Source organism: Delphinapterus leucas, chromosome 19 (assembly GCF_059928025.1).
Source record: "Delphinapterus leucas isolate spDelLeu-1000000601 "Yukka" chromosome 19, BTC_Dleu_Yukka2, whole genome shotgun sequence".
NCBI lineage: Eukaryota > Metazoa > Chordata > Mammalia > Artiodactyla > Monodontidae > Delphinapterus > Delphinapterus leucas.
Genome location: NC_143147.1, coordinates 50,543,768 through 50,561,726, shown reverse-complemented (window position 1 = coordinate 50,561,726; position 17,959 = coordinate 50,543,768). Strand labels below are relative to the sequence as shown.

Genomic DNA, 17,959 nt, shown 5'->3' with positions numbered 1-17,959 from the left:
AGGGCGTGGGAGGGGAGGCAGCTACGCTGGGAAAGCGGCCAGAGCCCCACCCCCTGCCCAACCCCAGGCTCTTAGGCAGGGCCCTCTCTCCCCGCAGACTCTGGGGGTGCATTTTTACTGATGGGGTGAGTGAGGAGGGGTCAGAGTGTGGGGCTGGGAGAGGCAGCCCCGGACTTCACCCTTCTGCAGGGGGAGAAGCCCCTGCCCACAAAGCGAGTGGGTGGGTGGTCAGGAGGCCACAATGGGGGAGCAGCCAGGTGTCCTGGGAGCTGCACCAGGAGAGCAGTGGCTGCGGTGCCGGGGCTGGAGGTCCACAGGGCAGAGTGCTGGGCCCAGAGAGGGAAAGCCCCGCCCTTTCCAGGAGTGCTCAGCCCAGGCCTGGGCAGGTGGGGGCCGCAGGGAGGAGTGCCTGGGGGTGGAGGCCTGTGGTCCCCTTGGGGATGGTATGGCTTTGTCCAGACACACCACGCTGACCCAGGCTGCTGGGCCATGTGCCTGCGGCTGGACTGGGGGACCCAGCTGTGGGACTCTCCAAGGGATGCACATTCATCCACACCCACCCACCTGCTGTACCAGATGTTTCAGTGAGCCAGTCTGTACCTCCCCTGGGTGCCGCCTCACCCACACTCGTACGATGGACACACACACCTGATGCCCAGGCTCGGGCCGGCCACGGGTAGTCAGCCCCTGTGACTCTTCCTCCGCCTCGCCCACACTCTGGAAGGATGACCTGACGGTGCTTTCTGCAGAGAAATGACATGGCAGTAACACTGTCCACAGCACTGCGTCGCTCTGTGCCTGGGTCTGCACTGGGCCCGGGGGAAGCAAGAGACCCAGGCCCTGGTTCGGAGGGACCCTGAGGGACCCCAGTCTAGGAGTGGTAAGCCGGGCACAATAGCAATGCCTGACAATCCTCCCTCAGCCCTTATGTAGTGTGCTCTCCTGTACCACCCAGGCTTTGGGGGGCTGGGGGGAACAGAGGGACCAGGGCCAGAACAGTTCAGCCCCCAGGTAGAGTCCAGACTGTCACCCAGCTTAACCCAGCCACAGGCTCCCCTGAGGGCCCCTGGTTGTGCAGACCATTGTGAGGGGCTGCGAGAGGCCCTGCCTTGGAAGGGGGAGATCCAACACTGTGGCAGAGGACCGCCTAAGGTGGGTAAGGCACTCACAGACTCACCTAGATCCTGGGACCAGGCACGGGGCCAGAGCCTGCCTGGGGGCCATTTGTTCACTCCCAGAGAGACTGTCCCCTCCCTGCAGGCCCCCTAACCCCCATTATGGCCTGAACACTCAGTGTTGGGGACGTCTCTACCTCCTCCAGACATTCTGCCCTGAGGGCCTCTCTGTCTCGTTCTTTGCATCTGAGTGTCCACACAGTGTGTGGCACATAGTAGGTGCTTTATAAATAACTGAAGATAAATGCAGTGACAGCCACCAGTCTGTGACAGCTGCTTTATTTATTTCACCTCTCTGTGCCTGTGAAGTGGTGCTGCCATTCCCATTTCCCAGAGAAGGAAACTGAGGCTCAGAGGGGAGGAACGACTTGCCTAGTATCTGGCCCCTGCTGGCCCGACTCCAGCCTGCTCTGTCCTGGCTCATCTGGCTCCTTTCTTTCTTCATCCTGCCCTGAAGCCTGTAACTGTGGCTGCCATCAGTGGCTGGGGACTTTGCAGCGACCTCCACTCTCCCCTCAGGCTCCCTGGAGTCTCCTTCCCCTCCCTTCCCTCCCACAGCTGCCTCTTGGTCCCCAGCCTGGCTGGACACCAGAATCCCCTGGGAGCTTGTAAAACCTCCCCACCATCAGGCTTGTTCTGGGCAATGCTGACGAAGTGGGTCAGAGCAGGGCCCGGGAATCTGTATGGGGATTCTCGTGTTCAGTCAGATTTGGGAATCACTGCAAGTTGAGGCGTGGCATTGGCCAATAATATTTCCTGGCCAATTCAGGTATGTGACGATGATACCTGGGATGGAGTTGGGCCAAGGAGAGAGGAAGGAGGCCTGGGTGGAGGAAGGAACCCACTGCCTGGAGGGGTTGGTGGGAGTCTGTGCTCTGTGCTGACCAGGCCTGGTGATTCTGGCTCTTGGCAACCTTGGGGCAGGTGTGCCTCACCGGCACGGAGGAAATGCCAGCCGCATCCTGCGGGCCGAGCATCCCAGGTTTCCTGCTGCGCTGTACTGTCTTTCCGGCCTTAGTTTTCTCCCCAGGGTCAAGTGATAAGTTCCAAGGTCAGAGACCACGTCAGCATCTCTCTCCTCCCTGCCACACCCCAAATGCTGGACACATGGTGGGTGCTTGGTCTGTGGTGTTGATTGAGTGATCTGATGGGTTGGTTGGCAACTTCCGGCAGCTTCTCAGTCCATGCAGATCCCCGGCCTCTAGGGCTGGGCCTGTGTGTAATCCCACCCCCAACTCCTCCAGGAATGGGGGCAGGGGCGACGATCTGGTGAGAAGGGAGGTGGAGGGTTGGGGGGTGGTGCAGAGAAGAAGGAGCTCCCAGAGACTACCGGGAGAGTCAGTATGGACTTCGGTCAGGGTGCTGGACCTGGGTCTAGTCTCTGCTCCTCTGCTGCTGCTGCTTCTTTTTTTTTTTTTAATTTTTTTTGGCTGCACCATGCAACATGTGAAATCTTAATTCCCCAACCAGGGATTGAACATGCACCCCCTGCATTGGAAGCACGGAGTCTTAACCACTGGACCTCCAGGGAAGTCCATCTGCTCCTCTGCTTCTGTCCTGTTTAACATGGAACAAGTCTTTTGTGCTCTCTGGTTGGGGCTTGCTGGTCTTTGCTGAGCTTGAAGGCCATTTCCAGTTCCGAAGGTGATGAATCTGTGATTGGACCTGAACTCCAGGCCCATCCTGAAGCCGCCTGGGATGGTGGGGGTTTTGTCTAAGATTCCAGGGTCCCTTTTGCCTATTTTGGGGGTTAGGGGAGGGAATAGCAAGTTCTCTCTCCCAGGCCTGGCCCTGAAGCCATAGGCTGGGTACCAGCTCTGCTCATCCCTCTGGGCCCTGTGCCTCCAGATGAGGGACGTGATGTGGCAGAAACAAAGCCCTGGTTATGCTGAGACAGGGTTTCCTGCCCCAAGGTTCAAGGTGGTATTGTCCAGCAGGACTCAGGCTGAGGCAAGCCCTCTTCCGCCTCCTCTCATCTCCACAGAGGCACTGCAGAGCAAGGACAGTGGCCAGCTCTGTCGGTCACCCCCCAGGGCACCCCAAGGAGGCCTCTTTGTTGGGGTCCAGACCCCCCAGTCCTGCCTTCAGCCCTCAGGCCAATATCATGCCCACCACGGGCAGAGCTCATTCCAGGCGCCTCGGGCAGCCTCATGATACTTGCCAGGCATCGCGGGAGAGTTGGAGACAGCCCATCTCTGGGGTCAAGTCCCGGCTCTGCAGCTTAAACGCAGTGCCTTCAGGCAAATCACCCTCTCTCTGGTTCTCCCTCTCTCCTCCTCACCTCACAGGGTTGATTCAAGACAGTGATGTATGTTGGAGGGGCAAAAAGAGAGTGGTTCAGGATGGTGGAAAGGACTTGGGCCGGGCGAGCAGACAGACAGGGGTTCAAGCCCCAGCTCCTCACCGACTGGGGTCTTGGTAAGCCCACTTACCCTTCCAGCCTCCTCATCCGTGAACTGGTGGCAGGAATAAGGCCCCTCACAGAACTGTGTGGCATGTGTAAATACCTGAGCGTGGCAGGTGACCAGAGAGCCACCTTCCCCCGTCTCCTCGACTGAACGAATAAAGTTGCCAAATCCAGCCTGCAAGCAAGCTGTGGACTCTCCAGAGAAAACTGTTGGGATCTAAGCCCTGGATACAGTGTGGGGTCTTGGAGTCTTGTGGCGGGGTTCGGGGTCACAGGTAGTACCAGCAGCAGGATGGGGATTCCCTCCCACCACAGTTTACGGTGGGTGCCTGTGATTAGGTGAAGCAATGCGCTGGGCGGGGGAGCTGCTCAAAGGGTGGGAGTGTGGGAGAGAAGAGGAGAGGGCAGGCATGTGGGAGGGAGGTGCCAGAGCATAGAGGTGGGCGAGGAGAGGTGGGTGAGGGGTAGCTGGGCTGGAAAGGAAGGAAGGGGAGGCTGGGGGTCAGGGCTGGCCATTGGGAAGGGGCCAGCAGGGTCCGTCATGCATGTTCCTTTGTGGCTGGTGGTGTGCCCTCCCCTTTTACAGATGAGAAAACTGAGGTCCAGAGGCTCATAGACTAAAGGACTACCTATGCCATGCAGCTTGTACGGGGCAGAGCAGGGATTCAAGCTGCTATCTGCTCGTTTCATGGTACACACCACTTCTGGAGGTCCTGGGGGCTCAAAGGCAGCCTCTGAAACTGGGATAAGACTCATAGAATTTTTAGAACTGGAAAGGACTCTGAGATTGCCCAGTTCAGGCTTGTCACTTTACTGAGGGCAAACAGAGGCCCAGAGAAGGTAGGTGGCGGGTGGGGGGCACAGGTCACACAGGGAGCAGAGCAGAGCAGGACCATGAACCCAGCTCTCCTGTCCACAGCCAGCCATGTAGGGTCCCCACAGCTGCATCCCGAGACAGCCCCTGGACAGCATCGCTGAGGCCATTCATCCAAGGCTGTCACCGTCGGGCAGGGAGTCCTTCCATGGGCTGACTCACTGCCCAGGGATGCAGTCACCACAAATTCGCCTGTGTCAGGGCACTGCTGGCCCCTCAGGCTCCAGGAACTAACTCCAGATAGATTCCCGTTGCCTAGCATGAGTCACCACCAACTTGAGTTGGTATGCTTTCTCTCAGCTCCACATCCCCAAAAACTGGGTGGGAACTCAGAGAGGCACACAGTGAAGTGAGTTGACCCCGGGCTGAATAATCTGGAGTGGGGAGTTGGATGGAATCTGGAGTGATGAAATCCGGAGCGGTGCCCGGAGTCAGCAGCTGGGAGGGGCCCTCCTTCCTCACGTGCATATAAACGTTCCTGGGGTTTGAGGACGTCTCAGGATCCTCCCAGCCTCCCCGAGCACCTTTCTCTTCTCTCTTCTCACCATGACCACCTGCAGGCACCAGTTCACCTCCTCCAGCTCCATCAGGGCTCCTGTGGTATCGGCAGTGGCTCCAGCTGCGGATCTTCCGTCCTGGCGGGAGGCTCCTGCCAGGCCCCCAGCGCCTACGGGGGCCTGTCCTCCTCCCGCTACTCCTCCGGGGGTGTCTGCGGGCTGGGGGCGGCTATGGAGGCAACTACAGCAGCAGCAGCAGCTTTGGTGGGGCCCTGGGTAGCATCTTCGTTGGAGGATATGGTGGTGGTCTTGGCGTCTGCCTCAGTGGTGGCAATGGTGGCCTCCTCTCTGGCAACGAGAAGCTCACCATGCAGAACCTCAATGACCGCCTAGCCTCCTACCTGGAGAAGGTGCGCGCCCTGGAGGAGGCCGACACGGAGCTGGAGGTGAAGATCTGCGACTGGTACCAGAATCAGAGGCCCAGACCCGCCTGCGACTACAGCCCCTACTTCAAGACCATAGAGGACCTGCGGAACAAGGTGGTATGGCCAGGTGTGCGACTCTGGTGGTGGAGTGTTGATAGAGGTCATGGCTGCAGTGGACCCTAGAAAAACGCTTGCTAGCATCTTCATTTTACAAACAGGGAGACTGAGGCCCGCTTTTGAGGAGTGGCCATGGACTACTCAGAATTGGCGGCAGAGGGTCCCTTTTTAGCATCAGGGTATCTGAACTGGACCTGGTACCCTGAATCTCTTACTCCCTGCAAGCATTCTTTGGATCAGCTTCTCTCCGAAGTAAGATGGGGCCCAGGATGGGGTGGCGGATACGTGGATGCATCCCCTGCACATGCTAAGCTGGGTGGAGAAGGCACCCTAGGCTGTCTGGGGGAGAGTAAAGGCTGACCTGCCCGCCAGATAACCCCAAGTATGGTGAGGTTTCTTTCCCCCCTCTTTGCTATTCACCCCTGAGCAGCAGGGCCTTGGCTAAGCAGACGTGTCCTTCACCCCCTCTACAGATATTCGAGGCCACAATAGAGAATACACAGCCCCTTCTGCAGATTGACAACGCCAGGCTAGCAGCCTATGACTTTAAGACCAAGTGAGCGGCACTGTGGTGGGCTGAGGACAGAGAGTAGAGGGCAGGGGGTGAGCAGTGGGGTTGTCCAGACAGGAGGACCAGCAGGTCTTGAGCCTCAGAAGCTTCATGATGGACCCTGAGGCCCTGACCTTTGTCTTGCCATGTATGAGCATGAGCTGGCCCTGTGCCAGGGCATGGAGGCTGACATCAATGGCCCGCGCAGGGTACTGGACGAGCTGACCCTGGTAAGGACTGACCTGGAGATGCAGATCAAGGGCCTGAAGGAGGAGCTGGCCTACCTGAAGAAGAACCACCAGGAGGTAAGGCTGCTGCTGGCAGTGGGAGGCTGATCCAGTGGGGTTGCAGATGCACCTGGGGCCAGGGAAGGGGGCAGCTGAGCTGACCACCTCCCCCCATCTCTTCCTAGGAGATGTTTACCCTGCGGAGTCAGACCAGCGGGGACGTCAGTGTGGAGGTGGATGCTGCCCCCAGTGTGGACCTGAACCACATCCTGAATGAGATGTGCGACCAGTATGAATAGATAGCAGACAAGAACTGCAGAGGTGCCGAGGCCTGGTTCCTGAGCAAGGTGATATGGGTCCTCAGTCCTGCTGCAGGACTTCCCAGCCTGGGTGCCTCTGGAGTGCCCCACACCTTCTGTTCTTTCCTATCTCAGAAAGAGGAGCTGAGGGGCTTCCCTGGTGGCGCAGTGGTTGAGAGTCCGCCTGCCGATGCGGGGGACATGGGTTCGTGCCCCGGTCCGGGAAGATCCCACGTGCCGCGGAGCGGCTGGGCCCATGAGCCATGGCTGCTGGGCCTGCGCGTCTGGAGCCTGTGCTCCGCAGCGGGAGAGGCCACAGCGGTGAGAGGCCTGCGTACCGCAAAAAAAAAAAAAAAAAAAGAAAGAGGAGCTGAACACAGAAGTGTCCTCTAACAGCGAGCGGATGCAGAACAGCCACAATGAATTGAATGAGCTCCGAAGGGTGCTCCAGGGCCTGGAAGTCAAACTGCAGTCCCAGCTCTGCAGGGTAAGAAGGATCAGGCCCAGCTGCAGCCTCCAAGTCGCCAGTAATGGCACCACCCCCTGTAATGGAGCATCGCCGCAGTACGGTTCCATCTCTCTTTTCCCAGGAGTGGGTTGGAGGGATCACTGTACCCATTATATAGATGGAGAAATGAAGGCCCAGAACAAATGGTGGAATAAATTTTCTCCATGTTGTCTAGCCCTTAAGTAGCCCAGCTGGGGTCAAAAATCCAGGCACCTCTCAGGAAACATGCCCAGAGACCTGGGGGGACAGCAGTGACCCCCCTCCGTTGACTCTCTCTTTTGCTCTCTCCCATTCACAGAAAGCATCCCTGGAGAAGAGCCTGGGGGAGACCAAAAACCGCTACTGCCTGCAGCTGTCCCAGATCCAGGGGCTCATCTGCAGCGTGGAGGAGCAGCTGGCCCCCCTGCGCTGCGAGATGGAACAGCAGAAGCACGAGTACCAGATCCTTCTGGACGTGAAGACGCGGCTGGAGCAGGAGATCGCCACCTACCGCCCCCTGCTGGAGGGTGAGGACACCCAGTGAGTGGGGACCCCCCCTGTCCTGCCCCACAGACCCTTCAGCCCCACCCCTGCTCTCCCAACACACCTAACCGCTCTACCTTTTCTCCCCTACAGCCTCTCCTCCCAGCACCCATCCGGCCAGAACTATGTTTCCTGCGAAGGTAAGCCTCCTGAGGGTCCTGGAGCCGCCTTTGCCCACCGGCTGGCCTCACCACCTGAAGGCCTGAGTCCAGCCCCTGCTCGCCCCAGCTGTCTCCCCTCCCTCTCTGCTGGTGGTGGGTTAATAAAGCTGACTTTCTGGTTGATGCAACAGTCCTGTGCGGTCTCCGTTCCTGAGCTGATGGGAGGGGAATTGGAGGTGCCTCCCAGGAATCTTCTGGGACCTCACAGCCCGAGGGATGCTGGAAAAAGCCAGGCTCCAAAGAGCTTGTAGGGTCTTCCCTGAAGACCTGCATGCTCTCGGGGGGGTGGGAGTTGGGACATAGGATGGGAGGGAGCTCGCTCGTGTTGACAGATGCTGTGTGAGGCGTTTTACAGCAGCTCTTTCCTCCGACTCACCTGGCGACTCTGTGAGGGGGCTGTGGTCAGGCTCATCTTGGTCCTTAATATCACACAGACGCGAAGTGGCACAACGGTGGCTCACGTCTGTCCAGCTGCAAAGTCCATGCCTTTCTTTTATACGGCTCTATCTTTTTAGGTATTTTAACCCAAGACTCCCAAGCTTGAGCTCCTCGCTCTACCCCTTGGAGCCTCACCTTTGCACACAATGATTTTAGTGTTGGATGGTGGAGGGAGAGCCTGCTGCCTTGGGGGTGGTATCCACGGTTAGGACTGAATCTTTCTTCTTCCAACCTGCTCCCCCCCATCACTCCCATCAACTCCCTCCTCTTCCTCGTTCCCCTCAGCCAGTGAATCGTGTGCCAGTGAGTCCCCTAGAAATATCTGTCACCCCTGCTTCCTCTTCATCCCCACAACCACCGCCGCCATCAGACTTGCTTCTTCACTCCCTAGAACTGGGCCCAGCCTACTAATTGGAGTCCCTTGCTGTCCATCTCCCCCACCCTCACTTCTACCTAATGACCTTTCTAACGAGAATGTGGTACAGATCAAGAATAAGGAGGCCGTCAGGACCCCTCCGTTCAACCACCTGTGTTGTTCCCTCTCTCCTGGGATGCTTGGCCTTCCCGTCTCAACCCACCGTGGTGCTTCTCCCCACCCACTGCCCTGCACCGCATGAATCCACCCTACTTGGCTATTGAGGTGTACCACACTTCTCACTTGCGGTGGATGCCTTCTATATTTTAAAATTTTGATTAAAAAATCAAAGTTATGGGAATTCCCTAGCAGTCCAGTGGTTAGGACTCGGTGCTTTCACTGCTGGGACCTGGGTTCAATCCCTGGTTGGGGAACTAAGATCCCATAAGCCATGCAGCGTGGCCAAAACAAAACAAAACATAAGAAAACAAAACAAAAAAATCAAAGTTATGTCTGTAGAACATAATTAGATTTTTATGAAAAAGAGCCATTCCCAGGCTGACATCCCCAGGTGTCACACACCTCCATACTCACCTCCCACTTTCAAGTCTTAGTTCTTACTTTTATCATTTGTCTCCTTCTTTCTTTTTTCTTTTTTTTGAATTTTATTTTATTTTTTTATATAGCACGTTCTTGTTAGTTATCCATTTTATACATATTAGTGTATGTATGTCAATCTCAATCTCCCAATTCATCATCCCTCACCCCCACCGCTTTCCCCCCTTGGTGTCCATACGTTTGTTCTTTACACCTGTGTCTCAATTTCTGCCCTGCAAACCAGTTCATCAGTACCATTTTTCTAGGTTCCACATACATGCGTTAATATACGATATTTGTTGTTCTCTTTCTGACTTACTTCACTCTGTATGACAGTCTCTAGATTCATCCACGTCTCTACAAATGACCCAATTTCGTCCCTTTTTATGGCTGAGTAATATTCCATTGTATATATGTACCACATCTTCTTTATCCATTCATCTGTCAATGGGCATTTAGGTTGCTTCCATGACCTGGCTATTGTAAATAGTGCAGCAATGAATGTTGGGGTGCATGTGTCTTTTTGAATCATGGTTTTCTCAGGATATATGCCCAGTAGTGGGATTGCTGGGTCATATGGTAGTTCTATTTTTAGTTTTTTAAGGAGCCTCCATACTGTTCTCCATAGTGGCTGTATCAATTTACATTCCCACCAACAGTGCAAGAGGGTTCCCTTTTCTCCACACCCTCTCCAGCATTTGTTGTTTTTACATTTTCTGATGATGCCCATTCTAACTGGTGTGAGGTGATACCTCATTGTAGTTTTGATTTGCATTTCTCTAATGATTAGTGATGTGGGGCAGCTTTTCATGTGCTTCTTGGCCATCTGTATGTCTTCTTTGGAGAAATGTCTGTTTAGGTCTTCTGCCCATTTTTGGATTGGGTTGTTTGTTTTTTGAATATGGAGCTGCATGAGCTGTTTATATATTTTGGAGATTAATCCTTTGTCCGTTGATCCATTTGCAAATATTTTCTCCCATTCTGAGGGTTGTCTTTGCGTCTTGTTTATAGTTTCCTTTGCTGTGCAAAAGCTTTTAAGTTTCATTAGGTCCCATTTGTTTATTTTTGTTTTTATTTCCATTACTCTAGGAGGTGGATCAAAAAAGATCTTGCTGTGATTTATGTCAAAGAGTGTTCTTCCTATGTTTTCCTCTAAGAGTTTTATAGTGTCCAGTCTTACATTTAGGTCTCTAATCCATTTTGAGTTTATTTTTGTGTATGGTGTTAGGGAGTGTTCTAATTTCATTCTTTTACATGTAGCTGTCCAGTTTTCCCAGCACCACTTATTGAAGAGACTGTCTTTTCTCCATTGTATATCTTTGCCTCCTTTGTCATAGATTAGTTGACCATAGGTGTGTGGGTTTATCTCTGGGCTTTCTATCCTGTTCCATTGATCTATATTTCTGTCTTTGTGCCAGTACCATATTGTCTTGATTACTGTAGCTTTCTAGTATAGTCTGAAGTCAGGGAGTCTGATTCCTTCAGCTCCGTTTTTTTCCCTCAAGACCGCTTTGGCTACTTGGGGTCTTTTGTGTCTCCATACAAATTTTAAGATTTTTTTGTTCTAGTTCTGTAAAAAATGCCATTGGTAATTTGATAGGGATTGCATGGAATCTGTAGATTGCTTTGGGTAGTATAGTCATTTTCACAATATTGATTCTTCCAATCCAAGAACATGGTATATCTCTCCATCTGTTTTTATCATCCTTAATTTCTTTCATCAGTGTCTTATAGTTTTCTGCATACAGGTCTTTTTTCTCCCTAGGTAGGTTTATTCCTAGGTATTTTATTCTTTTTGTTGCAGTGGTAAATGGGAGTGTTTCCTTAATTTCTCTTTCAGATTTTTCATCATTAGTGTATAGGAATGCAAGAGATTTCTGTGCATTAATTTTGTATCCTGCTGCTTTACCAAACTCATTGATTAGCTCTAGTAGTTTTCTGGTGACATATTTAGGATTCTCTATGTATAGTATCGTGTCATCTGCAAACAGTGACAGTTTTACTTCTTCTTTTCCAATTTGTATTCATTTTATTTCTTTTTCTTCTCTGATTGCCATGGCTAGGACTTCCAAAACTATGCTGAATAATAGTGGTGAGAGTGGACATCTTTGTCTTGTTCCTGATCTTAGAGGAAATGCTTTCCGTTTTTCACCATTGAGAATGATGTTTGCTGTGGGTTTGTTGTATATGGCCTTTATTATGTTGAGGTAGGTTCCCTCTATGCCCACTCTCTGGAGAGTTTTTATCATAAATGGGTGTTGAATTTTGTCAAAAGCTTTTTCTGCATCTATTGAGATGATCATATGGTTTTTATTCTTCAATTTGTTAATATGGTGTATCACATTGATTGATTTGTGTATATTGAAGAATCCTTGCATCCCTGGGATAAATCCCACATGATCATTTTATATGACCCTTTTAATGTGTTGTTGGATTCTGTTTGCTAGTATTTTGTTGAGGATTTTTGCATCTATATTCATCAGTGATATTGGTCTGTAATTTTCTTTTTTTGTAGTACATTTGTCTGGTTTTGTTATCAGGGTGATGGTGGCCTCATGGAATGAGTTTGGGAGAGTTCCTTCCTCTGCAATTTTTGGGAAAAGTTTGAGAAGGATGGGTGTTAGCTCTTCTCTAAACGTTTGATAGAATTCACCTGTGAAGCCATCTGGTCCTGGACTTTTGTTTGTTGGAAGATTTTTAATCACAGTTTCAATTTCATTACTTGTGATCGGTCTGTTCATATTTTCTATTTCTTCCTGGTTCAGTCTTGGAAGGTTATATATACCTTTCCAAGAATTTGTCCATTTCTTCCAGGTTGTCCATTTTATTGGCATAGAGTTGCTTGTAGTAGTCTCTTAGGATGCTTTGTAGTTCTTCAGTGTCTGTTGTAACTTCTCCTTTTTCATTTCTAATTTTATTGATTTGAGTCCTCTCCCTCTTTTTCTTGATGAGTCTGGCTAATGGTTTATCAATTTTGTTTATCTTCTCAAAGAACCAGCTTTTAGTTTTATTGATCTCTGCTATTGTTTCTTTTGTTTCTATTTCATTTATTTCTGCTCTGATCTTTATGATTTCTTTCCTTCTGCTAACTCTGGGTTTTGTTTGTTCTTCTTTCTCTAGTTCCTATAGGTGTAAGGTTAGATTGTTTATTTGAGATTTTTCTTGTTTCTTGAGGTAGGCTTGTATTGCTATAAACTTCCCTCTTAAAACTGCTTTTGCTGCATCCCATAGATTTTGGATCATCATGTTTTCATTGTCATTTGTCTCTAGGTATTTTTTGACTTCTTTGATTTCTTCAGTGATCTCTTGGTTATTTAGTAACGTATTGTTTAGCCTCCATGTGTTTGTGTTTTTTACGTTTCTTCTCCTGTAATTGATTTCTAGTCTCATAGCATTGTGGTCAGAAAAAATGCTTGATATGATTTCAAATTTCTTAAATTTACTGAGGCTTGATTTATGACCCAAGATGTGATCTATCCTGGAGAATGTCCCTTGTGCACTTGAGAAGAAAGTGTAATCTGCTGTTTTGGGGTGGAATGTCCTATAAATATCAATTAAATCTATCTGGTCTATTGTGTCATTTAAAGCTTGTGTTTCCTTATTAATTTTCTCTTTGGATGATCTGTCCCTTGGTGTAAGTGAGATGTTAAAGTCCCCCACTATTATTGTGTTACTGTGGATTCCCTCTTTTATAGATGTTAGCAGTTGCCTTATGTATTGAGGTGTTCCTATGTTGGGTGCATATATATTTATAATTGTTATATGTTCTTCTAGGATTGATCCCTTGATCATTATGTAGTGTCCTTCCTTGTCTCTTGTAACATTCTTTATTTTAAAGTCTGTTTTATCCGATATGAGTATTGCTACTCCAGCTTTCTTTTGATTTCCATTTGCACGGAATACCTTTTTCCATCCCCTCACTTTCAGTCTGTATGTGTCCCTACATCTGAAGTAGGTCTCTCATAGACAGCATATATATGGATCTTGTTTTTGTATCCATTCACTGAGCCTGTGTCTTTTGGTTGGAGCATTTAATCCATTCCCATTTAAGGTAATTATCGATATGTATGTTCCTATTACCTTTTTCTTAATTGGTATGGGTTTTTTTTTTGTACATCCTTTTCTTCTCTTGTGTTTCCCACTTAGAGAAGTTCCTTTAGCATTTGTTGTAGAGCTGGTTTGGTGGTGCTGAATTCTCTTAGCTTTTGCTTGTCTGTAAAGCTTTTGATTTCTCCATCAAATCTGAATGAGATCCTTGCCAGGTAGAGTAATCTTGATTGTAATTTCTCCCCTTTCATCACTTTAAATATGTCATGCCACTCCCTTCTGGCTCGTAGAGTTTCTGCTGAGAAATCAGCTGTTAACCTTATGGGAGTTCCCTTGTATGTTATTTGTCATTTTTCCCTTTTTGCTTTCAATAATTTTTGTCTTTGATTTTTGTCAGTTTGATTACTATGTGTCTTGGCATGTTTCTCCTTGGGTTTATCCTGCCTGGGACTCTCTGTGCTTCCTGGACTTAGGTGGCTATTTCCTTTCCCATGTTAGGGAAGTTTTCGACTATAATCTCTTCAAATATTTTCTTGGGTCCTTTCTCTCTCTCTTCTCCCTCTGGAACCCCTTTAATGCAAATGTTGGTGCATTTAATGTTGTCCCAGAGGTATCTTAGGCTGTCTTCATTTCTTTTCATTCTTTTTTCTTTATTCTGTCCTGCAGCAGTGAATTCCACCATTTTGTCTTCCAGGTCACTTATCCTTTCTTCTGCCTCAGTCATTCTGCTATTGATTCTTCTAGCGTATTTTTCTTTTCAGTTATTGTATTGTTCATCTCTGTTTGTTTGTTCTTTAATTCTTCTAGGTCTTTGTTAAACATTTCTTGCATCTTCTCGATCTTTGCCTCCATTCTTTTCCCGAGGTCCTGGATCATCTTCACTATCATTATTCTGAATTCTTTTTCTGGAAGGTTGCCTATCTCCATTTCATTTAGTTGTTTTTCTGGGGTTTTATCTTGTTCCTTCAGCTGGTACATAGCCCTTTGCCTTTTCATCTTGTCTATCTTTCTGTGAATGTGGTGTTTGTTCCACAGGCTGCAGGATTGTAGTTCCTCTTGCTTCTGCTGTCTGCCCTCTGGTGGATGAAGCTGTCTAAGAGGTTTGTGCAAGTTTCCTGTTGGGAGGGACTGGTGGTGGGTAGAGCTGGCTGTTGCTCTGGTGGGGCTTTAATCCGCTTGTCTGCTGATGGGTGGGGCTGGGTTTCCTCCCTGTTGGTTGTTTGACCTGAGGCAACCCAACAATGGAACCTACCAGGGCTCTTTGGTGGGGCTAATGGCGGGCTCTGGGAGGACTCATGCCAAGGAGTACTTCCCAGAACTTCTGCTGCCTGTGTCCTTGTCCTCACAGTGAGACACAGCCAGCCCCCACCTCTGCAGGAGACCCTCCAACACTAGCAGGTAGATCTGGTTCAGTCTGCTGGGTCCCGATGTGCACACTACTTTGTGTGTTCCTCCAGGAGTGGAGTCTCTGTTTTCCCCAGTCCTGTCGAAGTCTTGCAATCAAATCCCACTAGAGTTTAAAGTGTGATTCTCTAGGAATTCCTCCTCCTGTTGCCTGACCCCCAGGTTGGGAAGCCTGACGTGGGGCTCAGAACCTTCACTCCAGTGGGTGGACTTCTGTGGTATAAGTGTTCTCCAGTTTGTGAGTCACGCACCCAGCAGTTATGGGATTTGATTTTATTGTGATTGCGCCCCTCCTGCCGTCTCACTGTGGCTTCTCCTTTGTCTTTGGATGTGGGGTATCTTTTTTGGTGAGTTCCAGTGTCTTCCTGTCGATGATTGTTCAGCAGTTATTTGTGATTCTGGTGCTCTTGCAAGAGGGAGTGAGAGCACGTCCTTCTACTCTGCCATCTTGAAACAATCGATCTCCTTATTTCTAAATAACAGGCTATGCTATGATTTCTAGATATTTTTTCAGTTTTAGTTTTTTTTTTGATTGAAATATAGTTGATTTACAGTGTTGTGTTAGGTTCTGGTGTACAGCAAAGTGATTCAGATATATATGTATATATATATATATATATATATATATATATATATATATATACTCTTTTTCATATTCTTTTCCATTATGGTTTATTACAGGATATTTAATATAGTTCCCTGTGCTATACAGTAGGACCTGGTTGTTTATGTAGTTTATATATAGTAGTTTGTATCTGCTAATCCCAGACTACTAATTTATTCCTCCCCACCTTTCCCCTTTGGTAACCATAAGTTTGTTTTCTATGTCTGTGAGCATGTTTCTGTTTTGTAAATAAGTTCATCTGTATCGTATTTTAGATTCCACATATAAGTGGTATCATATGATATTTGTCTTTCTCTGTCTGACTACTTCACTTAGTATCATAATCTTGAGGTCCATTCATCTTGCTGCAAATGGCATTATTTCATTCTTTTTTAATGGCTGAGTAGTATTCCATTGTATATATATGTATATATCACATGTTCTTTATCCATTCGTCTGTTGATGGACACTTTGGTTGTTTCCATGTCTTGACTATTATAAGTAGTGCTGCTATGAACATTGAAGTGCATGTATCTTTTCGAATTAGAGTTTTCATCATTTCTAGCTATATGCCCAGGAGTGGGATTGTTGGATCATGTGGTAACTCTATTTTTAGTTTGTTAAGGAACCTCCATACTGTTGTCCATAGTGGCTGCACCAATTTACATTCCCACCAACGTTGTAGCAGGATTCCCTTTTTTCCACACCTTCTCCAGCATTTATTATTTGTACACTTTCTGATGATGGCCATTCTGACTGTGTGAGGTGATACTTCACTGTAGTTTTGACTTGCATTTCTCTAGTAATTAGTGATGTTGAGCATCTTTTCATGTGCCTATTGGCCATCTGTATGTCTTCTTTGGAGAAACGTCTGTGTAGGTTTCCTGCCCATTTTTTGATTTTTTTTTTTTATTATTGAGTTGTATGAGCTGTATGTATATTTTGGAAATTAAACCCTTGTATGTCGCATCATTTGCAAATATTTTCTCCCATTCCATAGGTTGTCTTTTCGTTCTGTTTATAGTTTCCTTTGATGTGCAAAAGCTTATAAGTTTGATTAGGTCCCATTTGTTTATTTTTGCTTTTATTTCTATTGCCTTGGGAGAGTGACCTAAGAAAACATTGCTACGATTTATGTCAGAGAATGCTTTGCCTAAGTTCTCTTCTAGGAGTTTTATGGTGTCACGTCTTATATTTAAATCTTTTTTAAAAAATTATTTATTTATTTATTTATTTTTGGCCACATCCTGTGTTAGTTGCGGCATGCGGGATCTTTCACTTGATGTGCGGGCTCTTTGTTGTGGCACACGGGCTTCTCGGGCTTCTCTCTAGTTGTGGTGTGGGGGCTCCAGAGTGCATGGGCTCTGTAGTTGTGGCGCGCAGGCTCTAGAGCATGTGGACTCTGTACTTGCGGCATGTGGGCTCTCTAGTTGTGGCCTGTGGGCTCAGTAGTTGCAATGTGCAGGCTTAGTTGCCCTGCGGCATGTGGGATTTTAGTTTCTTGACCAGGGATTGAGCCCACGTCCCCTGCATTGGAAGGTGGATTCTTAACCACTGGACAACCAGGGAAGTCCTGTCTTGAAGTCTTTTTGAGTTTATTTTTGTGTATGGTGTGAGGGAGTGTTCTAACGTCATTGATTTAAAATGCAGCTGTCCAACTTTCCTAACACCAGTTGCTGAAGAGACTGTCTTTTTCCAATTGTATATTCTTCCCTCCTTTGCTGAAGATTAATTGACTGTAGGTGTGCAGATTTATTTCTGGACTCTCTATTCTGTTCCATTGACCCATATGTCTGTTTTTGTGTCAGTAGCATGCTGTTTTGGTTACTGTAGCTTTGTAGTATTGTCTGAAGTCTGGGAGGGTTATGCCTCCAGTTTTGTTCTTTTTCCTCAGGATTGCTTTGGAAATTCTGGGTCCCTTATGCCTCCATATAAATTTTAGGATTATTTCCTCCAGTTATGTGAAAAATAACTTTGGTTATTTTTCTCTTTGGTAACTTGATAGGGGTCACATTTAATCTGTAGATTGCTTTGGCTAGTATAGCCATTTTTCAGGTTTAGTTTTTAATCGCTGCTGTATAGGAAGAGAATTTAGCTCTCTATGTGCATTTTCCCTATCCACTTTTTCCTACCCTCTCAATAACTTTTCATTAGTAAATGTTTAATGTTTACATTTTTATGACTATTTAAAAATTATTCACAACCAAATCATGTTTCACACTATATTAAATTTCCTCAGAATAAATATCTGTTTTTCAGTTTGTATAAGTTTTCTTTGTACCTATCACTAATTCATTGCCAGAAGTATACATCTCCTCTTAATGTGTTAAACACTGCCTATTCCATCAATTTCATGTTCTTGAAGATGTCCTTTCTGGAGCCCTCTGTCCTCCTGCTCCAGTCTGTTCTGGGTGCTCTCTGGGCCTGCTGTTACCCGGGCATCTCCCTTCACCATTGTCTTGGGCATCTCTTCTTTCTCTATTGCACCCCTTGTTTTCTGGATCCCATGTCTTCTTTTTCCTCCCTCTCCCTCCCTTTATTTGAGTGAAACACATACTCTTATGAAAAGTTTTATAGAGGTTAAAGTTTTTGAACTTTCATTTCTGAAAATATTGTTAGTCTCTTGACTGATAGTTTGGCTGGGTATGGAATTCTAGGTTGGAAATAATTTTTCCTCAGCATTTTGAAGGTATTGTTTCTTCACTGTTTCCTGGCTTCCGGTATTACACTTGAGAAGTCTAATTCTATTTTG

General features: G+C 48.0%; 1 protein-coding gene across 1 annotated transcript in view; it reads left to right on the top strand.

Moving 5' to 3' along the window:
- The first annotated feature begins 4,987 nt into the window (after window positions 1-4,987).
- The window catches only part of LOC111166380 (keratin, type I cytoskeletal 16-like), a 14,283-nt gene continuing 1,311 nt past the window's right edge, over window positions 4,988-17,959 (top strand). The window contains 9 exon segments of the mRNA XM_030762199.2: window positions 4,988-5,039; window positions 5,042-5,170; window positions 5,173-5,492; window positions 5,969-6,051; window positions 6,194-6,350; window positions 6,458-6,619; window positions 6,933-7,058; window positions 7,378-7,598; window positions 7,695-14,299. Coding sequence (XP_030618059.2) covers window positions 5,003-5,039; window positions 5,042-5,170; window positions 5,173-5,492; window positions 5,969-6,051; window positions 6,194-6,350; window positions 6,458-6,619; window positions 6,933-7,058; window positions 7,378-7,598; window positions 7,695-8,013 — 1,554 coding nt within the window. The 5' untranslated portion in view covers window positions 4,988-5,002 and the 3' untranslated portion in view covers window positions 8,014-14,299.